Source organism: Thamnophis sirtalis, unplaced genomic scaffold (genome assembly GCF_051295495.1).
Source record: "Thamnophis sirtalis isolate CommonGarterSnake01/CBP01778 unplaced genomic scaffold, rThaSir2_p1.2 scaffold_1, whole genome shotgun sequence".
NCBI classification, from domain to species: domain Eukaryota; kingdom Metazoa; phylum Chordata; class Lepidosauria; order Squamata; family Natricidae; genus Thamnophis; species Thamnophis sirtalis.
Window position 1 is genome coordinate 126,440,919 of NW_028261381.1, and position 21,791 is coordinate 126,462,709.

General features: G+C 39.7%; 1 protein-coding gene across 1 annotated transcript in view; it reads right to left on the reverse strand.

The window, feature by feature from the left end:
• Positions 1 to 616: 616 nt before the first annotated feature.
• Positions 617 to 21,791, reverse strand: part of ABCD4 (ATP binding cassette subfamily D member 4) — a 32,110-nt gene continuing 10,935 nt past the window's right edge. Inside the window, exons 6-19 of the mRNA XM_014059227.2 lie at positions 19,285 to 19,410; positions 18,923 to 18,973; positions 17,435 to 17,529; positions 16,392 to 16,513; positions 15,430 to 15,521; positions 14,495 to 14,578; positions 11,983 to 12,185; positions 9,817 to 9,908; positions 9,573 to 9,609; positions 6,527 to 6,576; positions 6,042 to 6,094; positions 5,871 to 5,947; positions 2,328 to 2,443; positions 617 to 2,243 (exon numbers count right to left, since the gene is read on the reverse strand). Coding sequence (XP_013914702.2) covers positions 2,175 to 2,243; positions 2,328 to 2,443; positions 5,871 to 5,947; positions 6,042 to 6,094; positions 6,527 to 6,576; positions 9,573 to 9,609; positions 9,817 to 9,908; positions 11,983 to 12,185; positions 14,495 to 14,578; positions 15,430 to 15,521; positions 16,392 to 16,513; positions 17,435 to 17,529; positions 18,923 to 18,973; positions 19,285 to 19,410 — 1,267 coding nt within the window. The 3' untranslated portion in view covers positions 617 to 2,174. The remainder of the gene's footprint in view (positions 2,244 to 2,327; positions 2,444 to 5,870; positions 5,948 to 6,041; positions 6,095 to 6,526; positions 6,577 to 9,572; positions 9,610 to 9,816; positions 9,909 to 11,982; positions 12,186 to 14,494; positions 14,579 to 15,429; positions 15,522 to 16,391; positions 16,514 to 17,434; positions 17,530 to 18,922; positions 18,974 to 19,284; positions 19,411 to 21,791) is intronic.

Here is a 21,791-nt window from a genome sequence, read left to right on the forward strand (position 1 = left end):
AAATTAAGTCTCTATCTTTTGAGCAACTAAAATCTGCCGAGAGGAAAACAAACTTTAAGGGAAAATTTAAATACATTTATAGAGGATCTTTACATGATATCAAACTTTGGGGAATAAAAGAATGCTTTGGGTTTCATTAGAAGATTTTGGGGAACTTTTCAAAAGAAAAAGGAGGATGTATAATTTAAAAGGACATAAGACAAAATATAAAAGATAATGTATACATGTCTTCCTTCTGCCCATCTGAAGTCTTATAATAGCTTCATTCTGGATTTTAAACCAATATAACAGTTTTTTTTAAACTGTTATCAACTTTTCCTTCATTTTAAATTCTAATAAAAACAAATAGAGCACGTTCTTTTAAAAATGGCCAAAAGAATCTAACAAATTAAAGGAACACATATCATCCCACACATCCCCAGCAGGAATGTGCATTCTCTTCTGTCTTGAAAAGTGGCCTTTGGTCATTTTGGTAAGAGTTGTCTGCAGGAAGGAATGGAGGCATACTTTCCATACAAACAGCAACCGTGATTATTTTCCATTTTTAACAGCTCTGAAGGTTGCAATTCTGCCCCTCCTTGTAAGCTAAACATGTAGTTGAAAAACACTGCCACAATTTGATAGAGGTATTTCTTTATTTTTTACATTTCCATTTTGCCACAAGCCAAAGTTGCTTGCTGGCTTACATAGGCTATAAAAACCAAGTAAAACATCTGCAGTACAAAAAATATATTTAACACCCCCCCCCCATTCACCAAAAATAATAGTACAAACAATAAAACAGAAGCTAAAGGTGGCAGAGTAAAATCAGGGGAAGTCTCTCCAAAATAATTTCATCTTTAGTAGCTTCTGAAACATCGATCTTTACCAGCAAGCTGTCCCGCAGCATTGATGCTGCAACTGAAAAGCCAGTGTCTTCTTGTTCCAGGCCCCTGAGCCTCTTAAAAATGTAGGATGAGTTTAGTTTGTATTTGCTTTTATTGGTCAGACCAGGACTGATTGGAGTATGTGGTCCTGCAGATATCTGGGTGCTTGCTCATTAGAAACAGCTCTTGTGGCAACAGAGAACTCTGAGTATCCACACCTACTCCAACTTACCAAGCTTCATTTTCAGTCTTTTCTCTGTCATCCTGGGAAAGGACATTGATAGCACCCCCTCAAGGCCTGGCTAGTAATGCAATATCATTGACTATCATTAGCATACTGTTAACACTGAATCTCCAAATATCAGGTGGCTTTTCCCAGAAGCTTCATATAGACCTGGAGTGTCAAACTTGCATCGTCACAGCAACATCACATGACGTATTGGGACTCCCCCCCCCTTTGCTAATTGGGCGTGGGTGTGACCAGTGCATGATGCATCTGACCCGTAGGCTGTGAGTTTGACAGCCCTAATATAGACTAGGATATATGAACAGGAAAGGGAGATGTAACCCTTGTGGCATCTCACACGTCAGAGGCCACTGATCTCTCCACCATCACAGACTGGAATGACCACTGAGGAAGGAATAGAACCACTGAAAAAACTCCCATCCCTACCCTCTGCAAAGCTCTATCTTGTACTTCACAACTTGTCCAGAATTGCTTATTTGATTTTTTTATCAAGTGGTGCTGACATTTTACAAATCTCATTGTTATTTTGCATTGAATCTTTAAACAGTCTGACTGAACAGCTCTAGGGACAAGTTAATAGATTCATTTGCTAGCAACTCAAAAAATAGAGGACTAAGGACAGATCATAGAAATTACACAGCCTCTTTCTTCCTTCGACTTAGGCAAGGAAGCTATAGTTCCAACCTTGATATAAATTATGATCAAAGGGACTGTGGTACATTCACTGTCCTTATGTAGATAGGCCAGCATAATTCCTGTTATGCAGAACTTTAATATCAGTCACACTTGAAAATGAGTTCCATAGAGAAAACAAAATTATTATTTTCCCTTCTGTATGAAAGGTTGTAAAAGGGGTACAGCAATAAAAACAATAGATTGGAATCAAATTTCTAAGATTAAAAAATAGTTAAAAAACTTTCCATGAATTTTAAAAATTGGAAATCTTCTTGGCACATGTAATTTTGAACTTTGAAATCATACTTTCTCCATTTAAGCATGCTTAAGGCACTTTAACTTGAGACTTTAACTCCAATATTTTCTGTGATTGATGTGAGAATAGTTCAGCGTTTCTCAATTCTTGATAGCTCCCATTTTCCTTCTCCATATAGTTTCAAAATCCAGCTATGGAACTGAAATTAAATAGTAAACACAATTTAAGAACTATGACTTTAAAAAATAATTTCCCCTTATCCCCCTGTACTCATCACTCTTACCTTTTCCAGACTTTTGCGATGGCCCACACTGACCAGAGTCATTCCCAATTGGATGCAGATCCTATACATCTCATTCTCTACATCTTCTGTCAATGCACTCGTAACTTCATCTAGCACTGCAAATTTAAACAGGAACCCTTCAATACCGCACTACTACAATTTCCAATCTTTTTCTCTTCCTTCCATAGCCGAGTAAAACACAGTGAATGTTGTCTAGTTCTCTAATTTAGCATGCCCAGATCACCATTCAGGTGTGGGGTTGTCTTTGGAGACAATTAGATACGGTAACTACAAATGATTCATAATATGGGAGCAAAGCTGCTGATGGGACAACCCCAACAGAATAGCATTACAAAGCCTATCACTGCATTGCCAACTGGTTGCCTTTTGGGCCCAACAAAGAATTCTAGTCATCCCATTTAAAGCCCACCTAGTGCTGCACTGGGTTATGTCAGACAATGCCCAGCCAAGGTAGTACAAATACCTAGAGAGAGTCTATTGAGACACACCTCATTTTGCAAGGACCATGAAGCATGAGACAGACAATAATGATGGCCTCTATCTGTGGATTGCTTTGTCCCTGGAAGTGAGAATACCCTATCCCACCTTATGTTTAAGAAGTTAAAACTTATCATTCTAGTCAGCATTCAGTCTCTAACTCCGTGATGGCGAACTGGTGGCACACGGAGCCATATTTGCCAGCATGGCAGCCCTCAGCAGCCCTCAGCTTTGAGGACTGGAGGAGGCTGTTTTCGCCTACCCTAGGTTCCTCTGAAACCTAGAGAAGGCGAAAAATAGGCCCAATGGCCAAGCCAGAAGTTCAGGAACAAACTTCTGGTTGGCATATTGGGCCTGTTTTTCACCCTCCCCAGGCTCCAGAGGCTTTCCTGAAGCCTGGGGAGGGCGAAAACGGCCTCCCCCAGCCCCCCGAAGGCTGTTTTCACTCTCCCCAGGCTTCACGAAAGCCTCCGGAGCCTGGGGAGGGTGAAAATCCCCCTCCTGCCCGGGAAGTGGTTGCTCGAACATGAGCAGGTGGGTGGGCACACACTAGTGCATGATGGCGTGCGCACACAGTTTTGGCACACCTTTCAAAAAAGGTTAGCCCTCACTGCCCTAGCTTGTTCTAGTGCCTCTTACATCTTTAGTTTTTTACTTGTTTTATATTAGGGTTCTAACTGTATGTACTAGTTGGATTGTTCATTGCACAAAATCCTAGATGATGGAGGTGGCTTGTAAATACACTAATATACATACATACAATTTAATATAAAACATCCAACCTAAACATTTATATATTGGAGAATAGAGAATTCTCAACTTAAGATTGATAAAAATGAGGGTGAATATTCATTCTACGAGCTTATGGGTTGGTGTTCTGATCCAGGCTTCCTTAGAAACCAAGAAGCAAAGTCTTTTATTTACATGACTGTGACCTTTCATTCACAGTCAGCATGGCTTAGCAAACAGTCTTTCAGAGGAATGTTTACACCACACACCTTATCTCATTTGGAGAGCTGCCAGATAACTAGTTTCCAATGCAGGGCAAGGCAAACTTGGCACAGAGTCTCTTCAAGTCACACACAGAATTGCCAATCTTGAACCAACTGAATGAATGAATTATTTCCTGCAAAAGCCCACTCCCCGTTTGTTCCTCTTTTGTTTCCTATGGGAGGGGCCAATCAGCTCCAAGGTGTGGCTTTACTCCTAAGTCGATCCTGCTTTCTTAGTTGTTCTTGTCTTCTGACAACTCTGTGCATGCGCATACTGGGAACAGGCGCCAGCTGTTCTTCTGCCTTACTGCTATCCAATTCCCTCTCTGCCTCTGATGTAGAGACCTCATCTGAGCTTTCCTCCACCCCCAGGACTGGCCCATGTTCCTCCCCAACCTCCTCACTGTCTGACACTCTTGCCAACTCTGCTGACCGCTGGCGGGCTACAACAGTTGGTTTCTGAACACTTCATTACCAAGCTAGATAACATCTTCTCGCCTAAACTCTGCGGAAGATGTTACCTAGCCTGGTAATGAAACGTTTGGAAACCAACTCACAAGCTCGGAAAATAAATCTTCACCCTCATCCTACACCCGAGCTACAGATATTCGCCACTATTGCATTGATAAAAATGCATATTGAGGTAAATAGATCACAAGCACTGGCCAATAAGCATTCTATGCAGCCATTTCCCATCTAGTACAAAAAGCAAGGCAGATATGCTCCAGGTATACAACGGTGCCATCTTACAGGACTTAGGAAACACAGCTACTCTGTTGCAGTACCTGCCTTCGGGAATGAGCTCCCCCAAGTGTCTTGTGTAGCTCCCGTACTTATGATGTTCAGGAAGCTACTAAAAACCTAGTTGTTCCCGGAGATCTCAGAAGAGGATGATTATAAAGCCCATTTTAGTTACATTTATTATGGTTGTTTTGTTTGGGTTTTGGTTTTTTTGTATTGTTTTTCTTTTTATCTGCTTTATATTGTCATGAAGCCTTGAAATTAGGTAAGTAAATAATATTCAGTTCCAATTCTCATTAATCTAGGCAGCATGGCTTATAATTAGAGTTAATGCTATTTGAAGTACAACACTGGGAGAGGCACACGATGCCAACCTCATTCTCTAACTCTCAACAATACTAAAGTGGCATTTTAAACTACAGAGTTGCCATCACGGGCCAATGTTGAAACATCTCCAAGTGTTTGTTTCCAGCAGCATTCCAGATTAAAGATAATGCATACTGAAATGTAAATCAGCCAAAATAGAATGCCTAGGCTTGTATCCAACAGTGTAGCTAGTTTAGTGCTACCAGAACTGGGTTGTAAAAATCTGCAATGCCTATTAAATAGCACTATGAACTGTGCTGCCATCTGTGGCCATTTTGGATTTTTGCAGTCTTTAAGCTATGTAGTTCAGCCTTTTCTAATGTGAAATTTTCCAAGCATGTTGGGATAAAACTCTCATTATTATCACAATCAGCCGTGTCACTTACTAAGGCTGAAATAATTATTTCAAATGTCTTTACTACTGCAGTTTTGGTCATGAAGCAACTTTGTTGTCAGCCCAGTTTTGTTTTCTAATCTACTTTTCCCTTCATGCTCTTCTCTTCAATGTACTAAAGTTATCCCTGTTCCAATCCTCCTTTCCTAGCTCTCCTGAAGCATCCTCTCTCCTTTGGCTTTCTGCATTTCACATTTTATCAAGGTCCTATTTCCTCAGCTCTGCCTTTCAAAGACATTGAAGCCAAAAGATCTATAGGAAAAACTAAGGAGAATCCAGCTTTCCAACAGATGGTCAAACTGTATTACAACAGATTGTAATATCTCAAAGACTGATGTTACTGTTATTGTCTAAGCTTTTGTGATCACTTCACCAGGCATATGGTCTGTGAGAAAATTGCTGTTATAGGAAAGGGACTAAGCGGTGGATTGTGATCCACAAAAAACCAGTGTAATCATAATTTCTTATGTGCCACAAATCACCAATGCCTTCCCATATCCTTAAATAAGAGAATTAACCCTATTACCCTCCACTCTGCACTCCTTTTCTTACCTGCATACTGGGGTTGTAAGTAGAACAGGCGAGCAAACGACAGCCTTTGCATCTCACCTGGTGAAAGAATGTCATACCTACATCAAAGATAAGAAGCAGAACAATCCACAATAAACACCACTGCTCTGGTCTTCCACAGCTTTCGATCTACTCACACCAAAGCGGCCTTACCAGTTCCAGTCCACAGGCTGGTCCAAACCTCCTGTTCTCATTAACAAGTCTGACTGTATTAGGCATAGAAAACAACATGTTAAAAATCACAACTTGGTCTCCCCCCCCCCCTAATCATCCAAATGCTTTCTCAGGCCTGTCGTCACAGAATCACCTTGGTTTGTTGGTATAAGCCCATGGCCAACTCCTATTTGCTCTCTGGCATCATGCCTTCACTGTAAGTCAGGAAGGCTGTTGCTAAAATTTATTATACTGGTAAGGTTTGTTCAGTACAACATTGTGAGCTAAGGTTCAGCTTTGATACCAGTCATAAATTTAACTGCTGATGCTCGGTGTTCTCCAAATCCAGCCAACATACTGAAATTCATAGTTCTTCTCTTTAAGGGTTAATTATTGGCTTAAACTTGGTGAACCTTTTTCACCCACTGTCTTCCAAAACCTGGGGTATGAACCAATTTATATATTTCATGGCCTAGGAAACTCACCAGTCCAGTCAGCTCCAGGAACCTGAGTATCCTATCATCATCTATAGATCCTGTGATACGAGAAATTCAGTGGCAGAAGCATGCTAATAAAAAGGTGCTTTTTTTCAGATCAGCATTCTGCAAACTTTGCAGTGCTGTGACCCCCCAAAATAAAACATGAAATCTTATTGTGAAAAGACATGTGACATTCCCATAATAAAGTTAATGACTTATTGAAAGTAGGGTAGAAAGGGAAAAATACACCCCACTTTTTTAAAAAAAATTAACATTTAATCTATAATTGGTGATCTTCCAGATGTTTTTTTTTTTTTTCATTTTATTAGCATTTATAGGCCGCCCTTTTCCCTGAGGGGACTCAGGGCGGCTTACAATGATAGGGGAAGGGAGTGCAGGACAAAACGCAAAAAGAAAATGTGAATAAAAGTAATTAGCAATAAAAACCCAACATTCATTCAACATTCGGGAGGGGCGAGAATAAAGTCTTATCCCCAGGCCTGACGGGATAGCCAGATCTTGAGGGCTGTGCGGAAGGCCTGGATGGTGGTGAGGGTGCGGATCTCCACGGGGAGATTGTTCCATAGCGTCGGGGCTGCAACTGAGAAGGCTCTCCTCCGCATAGTCGCCAGTCGGCACTGACTGGCGGATGGAATTCGGAGGAGGCCTACTCTATGCGATCTGATGGGACGGAGGGAGGTAATCGGCAGAAGGCGGTCTCTCAAATAGCCAGATCCACTACCATGGAGCGCTTGTGGCGGAATTGCAACTCCCAGCAAACCCAGTCTGTCTGTAGCTAAGTAGGCAGACATTTTTTAGTAAGAAGGTTCTCTTCCCAAGAAAGATACCTTTATTTCTGCCCCTACATCCATTGCCTCTGGCCACATTTTCAAATCTTTTGCAACTGGAAGCAAAAGTAAAATGAGCACAGTTCTCTGGTATGAACCTCAGCCTGGGTTGTTGTAGTGTAGTCCGTCTGCCTTCTTATTTCTATTCATGCCCTTTTGAAGTGTCACATAAAGGCAGGAATCAAAAATTGTTATCCTTTGTTCCTTCTCCCAGTTTTTCTTATGGATAAGGATCCCCATAAGGCTCATATCTATCACAAGTGGGAATATCCCACAACAACCAGGATGGGCGCACCTCTCAATTCTGACAATACAGACATCTTTGGAACTGTATACCATGAACTGGCATTACATTATTGGATTACAAATTCCATTTTTATTTCTCTTCCCTTCTGGCATATCAGCTTTCCAGCACTGGCTTTCCTGTAATTAAGTAACATCATACAACCTGGGAATTGTAGAATTTGCAATCCAACACATCCGGTGAATGCAAGATTGAGAAAAATCTGATTACTCCAGTATGAATTAAAGCCAAGGTATACAAGTGTGAAGCTCTCAAATGCTTGGAAGCAGCCTCTGGAGAGCTTCCAAAAGTGATTAATGAAGAAAGTGATTAAATGCACAATATAAAAATAATCAAATTTATTATATTTATTTTCAATCAAATTTAAATGTAAATGCTATTTTTTTTATTCTCGCGCCAGCTATTACTTTTTAAAACGTAGGTCCTGACATTCTATGTTTAGCTCCAACCTAGAAAAAAATGTACTTTCCCAAATCAGAGAGATTCCAGCATTTAAGGAACAACTCAAAATAGATATAAGAGCTAGACATTGCTGAGACAGAACCCAAGCAAAATAACTTCCAGTCTCATAAAGTAACCCCAGCTTTTATTAGATTTACATTAACAGGATTTTCCAAACTATCTGAAAGTAGAGTACAGCTGTTTATTAATCAAGCATCATTTTTATTTAGATGACCTTTCCCCAAGGACTTTAAAGATTGATTTTAAACAACGCTTTCACTGATAAATTTGCTGAGAACCTAGAAGTTATCTATCATCACAAAATCCGAATTGTTTGATTATTCTCATGGCTTTTATAAACATGCTAGTCCACCATTTGGATTTATAATTGACAATGATGTCCTGCATACAATAGTGACTATGACAGATGGTTGGCTACCAGCAAAACTTTCACATCACCTCATATTACCTCAGGGCAGAAGGGTTTTCAGTGGAGTCATGTCCCACATTTAGTTGCCAAATAAAACCATGTGATTACAGACATATATAACCAGAAACATATTAGAGATACCCAATAAAATGAGGGAGGAGCAGGAAAGGGTAAGGAACTGACTTAGGGGAGTCAAATTGCCTTAGGGGCCATTCATTAACACTCACAATATATTATTTTGATAAGAGAGCTCATCATCCCCATCCTTTTTATCTAAACATCTTTGGATAAAAACCTCTTTCCTGGAGTTATGCCATACACACAAATTGAATTTATATCTCTTAAGAGGGCTTTTCATTTTACCTCTTTATCAAAGTTGTACTTTATCAACTTTGCTCCTTCTGCCCAAATTCAATTGTCTAATCTTTTAGACTATAAAGTTTAGACTATACCCATCATACTTTCATGGATTGATTTGGGGCTGGTAAAAGGAGAGTGCAGTTTCAGTCACTTTTCCTGGAAAGTGAATTCTATAATTTAAAAAATATTAAAAATTTAAAAACGAAGTTAAAAATGGTATGTTCAGAGGACAGATACCTACATAGATAATAAATAGTAGCTCTGCGGATGATTTGGAATGAGACTGCCATCAACTCTAAGCAGTACAATCAGTGGATTTTCAACACATAATCATTCAGAACATTTCGAAGGCATCAAGCTGCATATCCATGGAATAAATTTGTGCTGATTGGTTTGATCAAGATTTCACCACAATTCACATATAATCTGTTGAAAGTTTTCTTTGGCTATATAGCACAAGGCCAAACATGCATATAGAGGGACATCTTATAGCCCTAAACCTATTAAATAACTTTAAATAAAATTATGTCAATTATGTTTTGCAAAAAAAGTAGCAAAGGCTATAAAGAATTAGTCTATCTAGTACTGCTAGCTAGTTCATGAAATGAAGGCATATACAATTAAGAAAAAATGTACACCATGGTAGTCTCCAATTCAATTCCCACTCACCAGAATCTGGATAGATTTCCTTTAGAGGGTATATAATCTGAATCAAATAAAGCAGACACAAATTCCAAATGAGACACTTCATAAACATAAAGGAGTCAGAGATAAGCAGCAATTCCCCTCCCTTAAGGAACTTTTAATAAGTAAATCAAGCAGGGTTCCCTGATGTATGTATTGAATATACAGTAATTCTGGAGCATGCAGAAAATCTAACCACTCTTGACAATCTGATACTAACATGACTCACCTGTTCCCGCAGCGTTCCATCTGTGAAGAAAGGACGCTGAGGTATGATCACCACTCCATGGGGGCCAAAGGAACTCAGCATATGGACTTCTCCTGCAGAAGTCCAGCAGAAAAAGTAAAAAAAAAAAATGCAAAGCAAGCCAACACTTCCAATTGTAAAAATTCAAAATCATTTAATCAAAAGATCTACCCTATTTACGGTCTGGATGTATGCGAGATCATGTTATGTATTTTCCTGGTTTTTTTTAAAATTAGCTGCAGGAAATGGATCTTTATTTTGTCACATTTGCCAGTGGTTCATCATGTGAAAATTAAAGAAGAGAATTTTTGATATAGGATCTCTGGATGTACCCATATTTCTGCTTCAGCTGACACGAAGCATTGTAAACTTTCAATGTCAACTGGAAACCTATTGGTTCACTCAGGATTTTAACAAAATGTGTACTGTTGTGCTTTTTGTTGCTCTGTTCTGTTTTTGGTTTTAAGATGTGGGACACCTGTGTCTTCAAGCCTGTTTAGTCTCCCCACAACCCTTTTAGGATTATTGCATTCATAATGAAAAATAAAGAAATTTTATAAATGAAATAAACTCAATACACACAAAACCCCAATATTAATAATCAAAAACATTTTAAGTAAAACAAAAGATCCAATAGACCAAGAAGGAAAAACAAGAGTCATCTACAGCATACAGTGTGAAGACTTTAATAGCCACTACGTAGGACAAACAGGAAGAAGACTAAATGAGTGCTTTCATAAACATTAATTGCCATCTGAAAACACAATGAAAACTTCTTAATCTCACAACTCATGGACAGATTTAATAATAGTTTCATCTGGGAAACTATGAGGATCGTAGACCAAGCTAAATCCAAATATGCTAGCAAATTCCTGGAAGCTGTGGCATTCAGACAAATCAGGTATCACAATAGACACATACGTAGATATAAACCACATTTAAAATCCAATAAAAAGTAATTTAAAAAGCTAAGGATGAAATAAAAAGACTAGACTACATCTTCTCCAGCAGCTTACATTCAGATAAGCAGATCACAAGCAGAAAACAAAACCCTAATCAAACAGCTATCAAGGAGAAAACACCATCACTACCAACATTGGAAGGAAAGAGGGAGAAAATCCCACACTCATTAGCACTGATGATATTATCTAGTTGGGTAAAGAAATGTCTGTAAGCAAACAACCAAGATCAGAGAGCACCAAGAATTCCATTGACTTCATGACCTGGACAAGTTCTGAAAGTCTTCCTAATTCAGTGCAATCCCTATAAACAACCTTCCCGATGTTCTGACCTAGGCTTCCTGTACAGTGAAACACACACAATTGTCCAAAAGCCCTCTTTTTATTTCAAAGGCTGTGAATTATATTCATTCATGGCCCGTAATGAGTTCCAAATAGTAACAAAGAGTTCTACAGCAGGCTGCCAAAGTCCTTCGGGATAAGGCTGATAAGCATTCACCTTTATCTTCTTTGAAAATGCTGCCAAAGACTTAATTAGCAATTAGCTTGGCAAGGCCACACGAAGCAAAGAGTCCAAACATATTTTCAGAAGGTAAATTGACCAGCATGAACCAAATTAGTTTCTGCAATGGCTCATGTGCCTTTGCTCCTCCTTTATGTCCTATGGGAGGGGCCAATCACCTCCAAACCTTACTCCTGAGTCGTCCCTTCTGTTTTAATTGTTCTTGCCTTCTGGCAGCTCTGCGCATGTGCACACTGGGAACAGGAGGAGCCTGTTCCTCTGCCCCGCTGCTGTCTGACTCTGGAGGCAGCACATAACTTCCAGATGGCCCTGGCCCCCTTCTCCGACACAGAGCCTCGTCCAAGCCTTCCCCAGACTCCAGGACTGGCCCATGTTCCTCCCCAACCTCCTCACTGTCCGACTCTGCTGCGAGCTACACAGGCTGTGATGGACCACAGCACACCAACTTGTCACCCTTAAGTGGAGGAAGGTTGGGACTAAAACTACTATCAATGGCTACGCTCTGAACATTTATAGCCTTACACTTCTGGATAGCGTCACATGTATATTTACATTTCTGAATAATCTAAATTCAACTTTTATCCCATGAGCCAGGTTATAAAGGATCAACTTGTTGAAAAGCCCTAATGTACCAATGCACCAATTCTGGGACGTTGGGGCACTTACCCTGCTTGCACTTCCACAGGCCTCCGAGAATACGCAACAAAGATGTCTTTCCTGTGCCTGTATTCCCAGTAATCAGGAGATTGTCCCCTCGTGTGACTCTCATGTTTAGGTCCTTGATAAGCAGGTTCTTGGAGGGAGCTGCAAGGGAAACATGCTCCAGAACAAAAGCGGTGTCGCTTGAGACCCTCTTCTCTCTAGAAATGCTGAAGACATCAAGCCCCCATAAAAAGAGAGGGAAGATAAGTTAAGGACAGATAGTATGTACATGGTTCATAGAAAGAGAGTGCAGTCTGTATATAGTTTAGCACTTTAATGATAACAGCTTATGTAGCCCAAAAGAAACAAGAACAGCCCCTACTCCAAATATTTTGTTACAGAGACACTTCTCAACAGTTCAGCCATTCTGGGCATCAATTGCTGCAATGTGCAGAGCTTTTAAAACTTCTTGGTGTCAGAATTCATAAAACTTCTCAGGTACCCATATGTTCTCCCAACCCATCGAGTGGCCTGAGAAACCTTTGGGAATTTAGAAGATCAGGGCCTGGCAGCCTCTTTGTAAAGGTCAGAGTATGCTATCCCATCTCTTTTTCACTCCCTATACTTCTTGTCCAAATCCCTGTCAGCACCAAGTGCTGCAGGTCTCAGATTCCACTTGGCATTGGTGGGTATGTGTGTGCCCTGATTTATTTATTATTTTAAATGTTTAAATTGCTCAACAGCTGAGTTTCTGTGGCTGGTTTATGATAAACCACTAAAATAATTACAATCTGAATACAGACGGATAGGTACTGAATAGGTAGGTACCGAATAAAAGATTAAAAAAAACACCACATGCAGTAAATTAGCTCATTCAAAAAAAGAAACAGTATGAATTAAAATAAAATGAATTGCTAGCCTGAAAAATAGAATGGGTTTTACCTGGTACTGAAATGATGCCAGTATGGATAACAATCAAGTCTCGGGAGGAGGGGTATTCCACAAATGGAATGCCATATCCCCTTTTTCTATTCTTATAAGACTTTCTACAGTTAAAAGAAAGGGGGATAGATAAAAAAAACTTCCCCCTATCTATCACCACTAATTATCCACCCCCCAAAAAAATTATTTTTGAACCCAGAAACATGATTGGGAGCCACCTAGCATTTTTAGGTACCTGGCATGAAGTTGGTATCTCCAGCTTCTCAAATTCATAAAAAGAATAATAGAACATTGTGATGGTGAACTTATGGCACGGCAGCTGCTCTTTGGGTTTCCGGCGCATGCCAGCTCATCTTCACATGTGCCGGAGCCCTGAAACCCCAAAGACCATCTGGCCGGTGTGCATGTGCATGCCGGCCATCTGGTCTTTGGGTTTCCGGGGCTCTGGCATGCACGAAGACCACCTGGCCGGGGCACATATGTGTGCTGGAAACCAGAAAACCAGACGGCCGACATGCACATGCGCACTGGCTAGCGGGTCTTCGAGTTTCCGGGGCTCCGGCGTACACATGCATGCATGCATGTTCCAATTAGGGCACTGGGTGCCAAAAAGGTTCACCATCACTGATATAACAAGTGAAAGAAGGCCTCAGCCCAATACTAGGTTCTTACAGTCTGACCTGGTATACTGTAACTTCTTACATCCCTGACTTCCTATATAGCCTTAGAATTTTGCAGAATTATTTCCCTGCCAAACCATCTCAGGAGGATAAACTGGAATATTCTTCCACAGGTATGGCCAAGATATTTAGCTATGATTTGCTATGATAACCCAAATAACCAAGGAGCACCATGGCATAAAAACCAAACTGTCATCCCATATCCCCGGTGGCACGCAGAGCCATTTGTCAGTGACTTCCGGTTTGCTCGTTGGGTCATTTTTTGTCCTCTGGAGCCTTCACGGAAGCCGCCTGTAGATCCCTGAAGGCTCCGGAGGGCTTAAACCAGCCCTACGAGCAAACTGGAAGTCCATTTCCGAACTTTTGGTTTGCCTCTTAGGGCTGGTTTTTTGCGATCCGGAGGCTTCAGGGAAACTCCTGAAGCCTCAGTAGGGCCTCCGGCGCGTGGGGGGGGAGGCTGTTTTCACCCTCCCCAGGTTCTTATAAAGCCTCTGGAGCCTGGGGAGGGCGAAAAAAGCATGCAAAAAATTTGGGGGGGGGAAGTGTCTGTCATGGGCGCATGCACACTGGGGGGTGGTGGTGTCGTGCATTGCATTATGGGTGTGGCACGCCCACGCATGACCCCCCTGTGCTCCTCCTGCTTAGCAGTTAGACTTATATACCGCTTCATAGGGCTTTCAACCCTCTCTAAGCGGTTTACAGAGTCAGCATATTGCCCCCAACAACAATCCGGGTCCTCATTTTACCCACCTCGGAAGGCTGGAAGGCTGGTGAGATTTGAACAGCCGAACTGCAGAACTGCAGTCAGCTGAAGTAGCCTGCAGTGCTGCATTTAACCACTGCACCACCTCGGCTCTTATGGCATGCGAGCCAAAAAAGGTTTGCTATTGCTACCATATCCTATAGCTAGGTACCTGTCAAAGTCCAGTTTGTCTTCTGATTCAGTATGATTTTGCTTCTTGGAAAGGTCCAGCAATACTTCCTGCAACTCTCCAATTCTACAAAAGCCGGTGATTAGGGAGGGAGATCAAAGAAAAAATGCTTACGTTATACAATTTCCCCAAAGCTAAGAAAATATTTGCTGAAAAGAGGAAGAGGTTATATATGATTAGATATATTGGAGTGGTTAATGTTTGTAGAGTTCCATGGTCCACCTGAAATGCTCTTCAAATATGAATGCCCTGTAGCCTAAGAGAAGTGCCAGTTGAAATTAACCACTTTAGAAGTTGAAAATAAGTTTCTTTACTCTGCTGTATCTACCACTTCTAATTAGATCAGAGGTCCCCCCAACCCCCAGTCAGTGGACTAGCACCAGGCTGCACAAACAAGTGAAGCCCCATCTATGGGATGCAGGCATTACACAAAACCATGTCCCCTCTGGTTCGTGGAAAAACCTCTCTTCATGGATCCGCTCCCAAAAGGTTGGGGGCTGCTGAATTATATGATCAGTGTTTTAGTTCTCAAGAGGGGGGAAAAAGAGATTGCCTTGTTATTTTTTCCTCTTTAAAAAGGCATCTTAGAAGAGATTCTATGACAGGCCTCTTTTATGGCCTCAAAGTGAGGAGAGTGAAAACTCTACCCTCCCCCCCCTTTTATAACCTATATAGCAAAATCAGATATTTAAGACACTCATGCCATCTCTTCAAACTATTAAATTCTCATTTCACAAGGAGATCTGGTTTTGTCCATCTTTGAAACAAGGCCCTCAAATCTAGGTGTAGTCCTTGAATGGACAAAAATCATAGACTTCTGGAACAAACAGTGATGGGTTCCTTTGCCCTTTAGAGCTTGAAAGATCCAGAAGCTTCCATGCTATCTGAGTGCTTCCCAAACCCAGAGAATAACATACCTGTGCGTGTAGCCAGCGACATCAGACACTGTGGTAGATAAATCAATTAAGATGCTGAAACAGTGAATCAAGTAAATGGAGACAAAGGCATTCTGCAAAGCAATATCACAAGAAAACAGAGTTAAGCCAAGATGGGGAAATGGTCCACAAGAGAAAGGCAACTTTAACTATATTACCCTGATGCTAAGAAATTGTTCCTTGATAATTTCTGACTCTTCTGCTGCTCACAGAATTTGTCATACATCTCACAGAGAAAAATAGAAACACATTTTGCTATACATTGGTTGCCTTGAAAATCTTGAAAAAATTCCTTCCTCTTCCAAAAATGTTTCATTACATAGTAAAGAATATAAGCCCAATTATTTTTAGATTGATTTGTAGCAACCAGGAATTTAGTACAGGCAGCTTGCCTTGAAAGAGTGATTTCAGTGATCCCTCCTTTTCAGAAAGAGGGCACTCATCCCATGACAGGTGAAGCAATAAATATGCCAACGTGAATGCTGTTATGACAAGCCAGTTAGATCCCAACAGTCAGCAGTATGTAGAAACAACAAATATCCTATGGCAGGAAAGACTGGGGGCTCTTATTTAGTACATTCTAGGTTTCTCTTTGGTAACAATAACATCCCTAACACAGGACTCTTGGATTCTTCCATCTAATACTTATTTTCATTTCTGTAAAACATTTTAAAATTCATGAAACATTGTGGACTGAAATATGTAGAATAGCCTCAAAGAAGCTATGGTTCTCTGAGGTGATTAACATAGAGTATTTTGAAAATCTTGTGACTTTCAAAGAAAAAGAGAGTAATAGCAGCATTGGGGAAAATAATTATAGGTTAATGCTCTGGGATGAATTTCTAAGACAACCAAAGGGCAAGCCATAGAATATAAACTGAGAGCAAGCCTTTAATTAATATAAAAACAGGATCTTTCACCCCAGAAAATTTGCAAAAACTCACCTTGCTAACTAAGGAGCTCAATTCTGTGGGATTCAGATCATCATATACTCCATTAAATATAGGAATGGCAATCATCACGTAACTCAGGATGGCGCCCAAATAGTCAAAGGTGTTGATCCCAACTGAACAAAAAAACATACTAGCGTGATATAGTCAGTAGAAGGGAGCTTTTGAACAGGTAATAGGATCCAGGTCTTGCCATACTGGGTTCAAGTGCAGAAAGATACATTTTTTTCACATGGGCACAAAGTTTATTGTAGAGCACTACCTTCACTTACACTTTAGCTGAAATTAGATTGAAAATGACCGTTATATTTGCAAAGTAGGGAATGTTTCTATATTAACAAAATTGCTTTAGCAGTGTGGGCCAAAGCAAATATTTTTGATTCAATGTCGTTCTTACAATGTATGTCTCTAGTCCGTACCATGCTTTTTAAAATAGCATGTTATATGTTGTACAAATCTTGCAGTTATTCAAGAAACAAAATGACCCAGGGGGGTGTATAATTAAAGTCTAATTAGCCTTTGATAAGGCAGCCTATGAACACAGACCAGTTTGACCAACTTATAGCCATGATCATACATCATTATATATACGTTTGACTTTGTGCTTGTTTTAGCCTGGAAGAAATATCCCTATCCAAACTAGATGCTTATATTTAGGGACATACATATCAACAGTACAGATATATCTGCCCATTATTCGAAATAGCAAAACACTGGGAATGTCCTTTGAATAGAGATAGAAAATCCCATAAAATCCAAGTGCTGATTACTTTGTTCAAAAACGTAAAAGCTGTATCCTGCTTTAACACCCACCCTAAAGACTGTCACCTTTCAAGTACATAAACCAAACATTTCCACTTGCATTTGGATAGTTATGGAATTCATCTTCTGATTCAAAGTTAGCTGATGCTTGATTACTTTACTGTTTGAAATCTTTCGCCCTCAAAATATTTCCCACATGCAGGATTTAAACTTTATCCCTAGTGAAGCTACTTTAATCAATGTACAAGTTAAGATGATAAAAAACTTCTTCTTACTGTATAGCCACAGTTCCTTTCCAATCAATTCCCTTTGCGTCTTTAAAAGGTTTTGAAGCTTGTAGTTGGTTCGCATGTGTTCAACTTCCCCAGCTCTGCAAAACAACAAAATAAAAAGGATATGATCAGCCAGTTATAGTGGTCCTTTCTTCAAACTCAGTTTTGTGGGCCAGGAAATCAAATGTAGCATTAGAAAAAACATAGGGCAACTCTCCACATATTTTCATGAACTGAGTTCATAAACCTGTTAAATCTGCAGTTTAGCAACTTTAATATATGTGGACTTAGAATTCCCCAGCATGCAGGCAATGCCATAATTAAAACATGGAAAAAAGAGTCCTATTTGCTGATATAATTTAGAGTATCACTACTTCAGTTTCAGCTTCCATCATCCCCAGGGAGTATTTATACTCAAACCACATTGAAACACTGCCACTAGTGACCTCATGTGGCAAAAAGCAGAAAGCCAGATGGGTCATATGTGTTCCTTTTGTTTTGATCTGCGGCCCTTTTCCTTGTCCATCCACCAAAATGTCCCTCTAGTGTAATTCCCATTTACTTATGCAGAAGCACATTTTGCTTTCAAAATTTCTACCTGCCATATGAGTAACTAAAAATAACAGTATTGAATACAGACAGGAAAAATCCTTCATTCTCCATTGGGTCCTGATTTCCCTTACTTCTGAATTAATTTCCTGTGATGCAAGAGGAGACATATAATATTTGTTCCTGTGCTTTGAGGAAAACATTCAAAACCAATGACCGAAAGCACCGCACATTTTCAATCTCTATGCACATGCTACAAGAAGCACATAAGCGAGTCTCATTCATAAAGTCTCAGCATGATTAACTCACCGCAGATCTTTTGTCACTGAGTTTTGAAAGGATAATAGTTGGACTGAATATATTTACAAAACAGCCCATAATTAGAAATCCTAATAAGTCAAGACAAGAGAGCTGATGACTATCAAATGGATGAAAAGGAAGTTCCAACAGTTTTTGTTAAAAATTGTCTGAAAGTTATTGATATATAACCTGGTCAGTCATGATTGGATAAAATTGATATGATCTTCAAAAAGAAAGAGATAACACATTTAAGAAGTAGAATTCATATATGGTAGAAGCCAGGACAGAAAGATATAAAAAGATATGTGGCTGGTATAAACTAATTTTAGGTATATTTTTCCTTTCCTTATCACGTGGTTTTAATTACCTTGGTTTACTATTTTTCATCCTCCTCCTGCATTTAGTATGATACGGCTCACCCAAAAAGAATACAGTGATGGTTATCTACGCATGTATAGCTTAAGAAAAAGGAGCTTAAATTTGAAAAAAGGGGAGAAAATCATTCAACAGCCTGAACAGGCATGAAGAAAATGGGGAAAATGACAACTACACGAATTTCCTTTTACTGTATATGGAATATACAATTTTCTTGCTTTTGAAGACTGAAAGGAGATACTCAAAAAAAGGTGAAAGATATTTTACCTGTAGAAAGCAACAGATTCAGCATTCACCCGCAGCTGCATATGCTTAAACCTGTAAGAAAGAAGGAAAACATTTTCTTCCGTGTGTGTCAATTGGTTAGATGAAACAATCAGAATTTCAGAAAAGCCTCCTTCATAATTATCCTACAACATAATGTTCCGAAGGACAGGAATAGTTACAAGGATTGTGCAGCATCTTAGCAAAGGCCTGAAAACATTAATAACATTTCTGACCTATCACTTCTATACCTTAGTCACTTGAACGGATATCACAACTAAGTTGATGTATTGATATCTTTGCAAATAACACCACAAGTCATTTTAGATGTGAATCAATTAATAAGATCTGCTCAATATATTCACCTGAAATCACCTTCAAGTTTTTCCTGTTGCACCAATTTTGAAACAATGGGACTCATTAGGAACTTGTTAACAATTGTCCCAATGATAAAATAGCCAAAGATGCTTAGCGGACCCTGCCAACCAGTGCTAAAAGAGAGAAATGCAGAGAAGTTAGCAAATCTAGCGGCAAGAGGGTTATTTTTTATAACACTATAAATGGGCAGCAATTATTAGTGTCACAGTTGTTACACTAACCATATACAGGTGGTCTTCGGTTAATGGTTACTTGTTCAATGACTATTCAAACTGGCAAGAGTCCTGAACAAGTGGTAGTTACAGCTGGTCCTCAAAAATCTGGCCATTACAGCATCCTGTGGTCTCATGATCATGATCCTAGTGCTTGGTAATCAGTTCAGATTTCTAATCATCACAGTATCCTGTGGTCATGTAATTGCAAGTTGCAACATTCCTTGACAGTTTCCTCAACAAAGTCCATGGGAAAGAATGCAGGAGGTTGGAAGTTGCAATCACATGAAGTCCTCATTTAATGATTTTAGTGATTTGCTTAATGATAAACAGGGACTACCAGAACTGCTGCACAGTGCAATCATGTGACATCAAAATTTATGACTGCATAATAAATGTATGACTGCATTGGAAATTCCAGTCCCAATTATCCTTGTTAAGTGAGGATTACCTTTAATCAAAGAGCATTACAAATACTGTATGGTAGGGTAGTGACTGTCCAAATGAATTGCAATTCACAGCTACCATGGTCATTGAAGGTGTTCAACAACAATCTCCCTAACATCAATATATAGCATAGCAAACGCTGCCCCTCCACCCCCACCACCAATTTTAAACTAGGAGAATTCAAAATATTATGACATGGAATCTGTAGCCAGGCAATCTGATGCATTGCTAATTACTTGCTACACTCCCTGCCTTATGAGTTAATTGAGGTTTGCTAGTGGTACTTCTCCTTTCAAAAGTAGTAGAAGATGCATCTTGAGCTGGCAATATTAAATAGATTGAATGCCATTAAGTGAAGTTGAAATGTTAGGCTTTGGAGTTCTACCAAACGGAGACTCTCCAAATATACAGTTTTATTATTTTGAAAACTTTCTGTTCTTTTCTCACCCCGTTTTCTCAAAAGAAGCAAATGGTGGTCAGAATATTTTTGTAAATTCATCAATTTTCCTCCATGGCGTTAAAAATACAATAAGAGTAAATAAAATAGCATTTTACTGACTTTCCCCAGCATCCTATAAATCTAATGTGTGAAGAACTCTAATGTCACCTGAACCTGTGAGATGCCTACCCAAATTCATCTCTTTCAACTGTATTCGGAAACACTGCAACACTTGAGCACTATTGCAATGTGGTTTCAGCTATCCAAAATGGGTGGATATCTGGGATAAGTGGATATTGACAAATGCTCTTTGCAAGGCATTTGTATAATTGCCAATTAATTTTTTTGATGCCCACTTTGTCCCTAGACTAGCAGCAACCAAGTGAGAACTTCCATTCCATCCCATTCTTTCTCCTTCTTTTCTAACCCTGCCATTTGTTATTCACTCAGTTGTAAACATATCCTATCTGAAGACATGCTGTAGGCAAAAATAGCATTTTGAAAAATTGTTGGAAATAAGCATAGAGAATCAGGAAGAATATCATAAACACATCAGTCTTAGAAACCATGTAGTCTTTTAAATTGATGAGACACATACCGTATTTGTCCTTTCCTCCCACATAATCTTTGTTTCCCATGTATAAAAGCCAAACTGTCTACACTGTTCTTAAATCTATCCTTCCCACATAATTTATACTTGTACCTTAAACTCCTTATCTACCAGACCAACTTTTTCAGTAGAGTTTTGATAGTCTCCAAGTCTATCTTGTAGCCATATTCCCCGATTTACTTTCCGTTGTAACCCTACAAAGGTCTACAAGATAGAGCTGGAGACTATCAAAACTCTACTAGAAAAGGTTGGTCTGGTAGATAAGAAGTTAAAGATAAGAGCCATGGTGGTGCAGTGGTTAGAATGTAGTATTGCAGGTTAATTCTGCCGATTGCCAGCATTTCGATTCTTATGGGCTCAAGGTTGACTCAGACTTCCATCCTTTCAAGGCCGGTAAAATGAGAAGCCAGACTTTGGGGGGGGGGGGCAATATACTGACTCTATAAACTGCTTAGAGAAGGCTGTAAAGCACTGTGAAGTGGTATATACTGGAAGTCTAAGTGCTATTGCTATTTTTTCCTGAGATTCCAGTGTTCCCCAAACTGCATACTGTCCAGATGTGTGACCAACAATGTCCAATCGGCACAGTCCCTTTATCAGTTTAAATCCCCTCATTTTAAGGACATGCAAGATGGGAGGGATTGTTTAGTTTTAGAGCATTTTCATCCTCTCCATGCTACTATCACTAGGTGAGTGGACAATATTATAGCCAATATGAACATGACCAGTTTGATTTACAAGCCATTCCACAACACACTGTAATCCTAGCCTTGGTTTTTTCTGCTT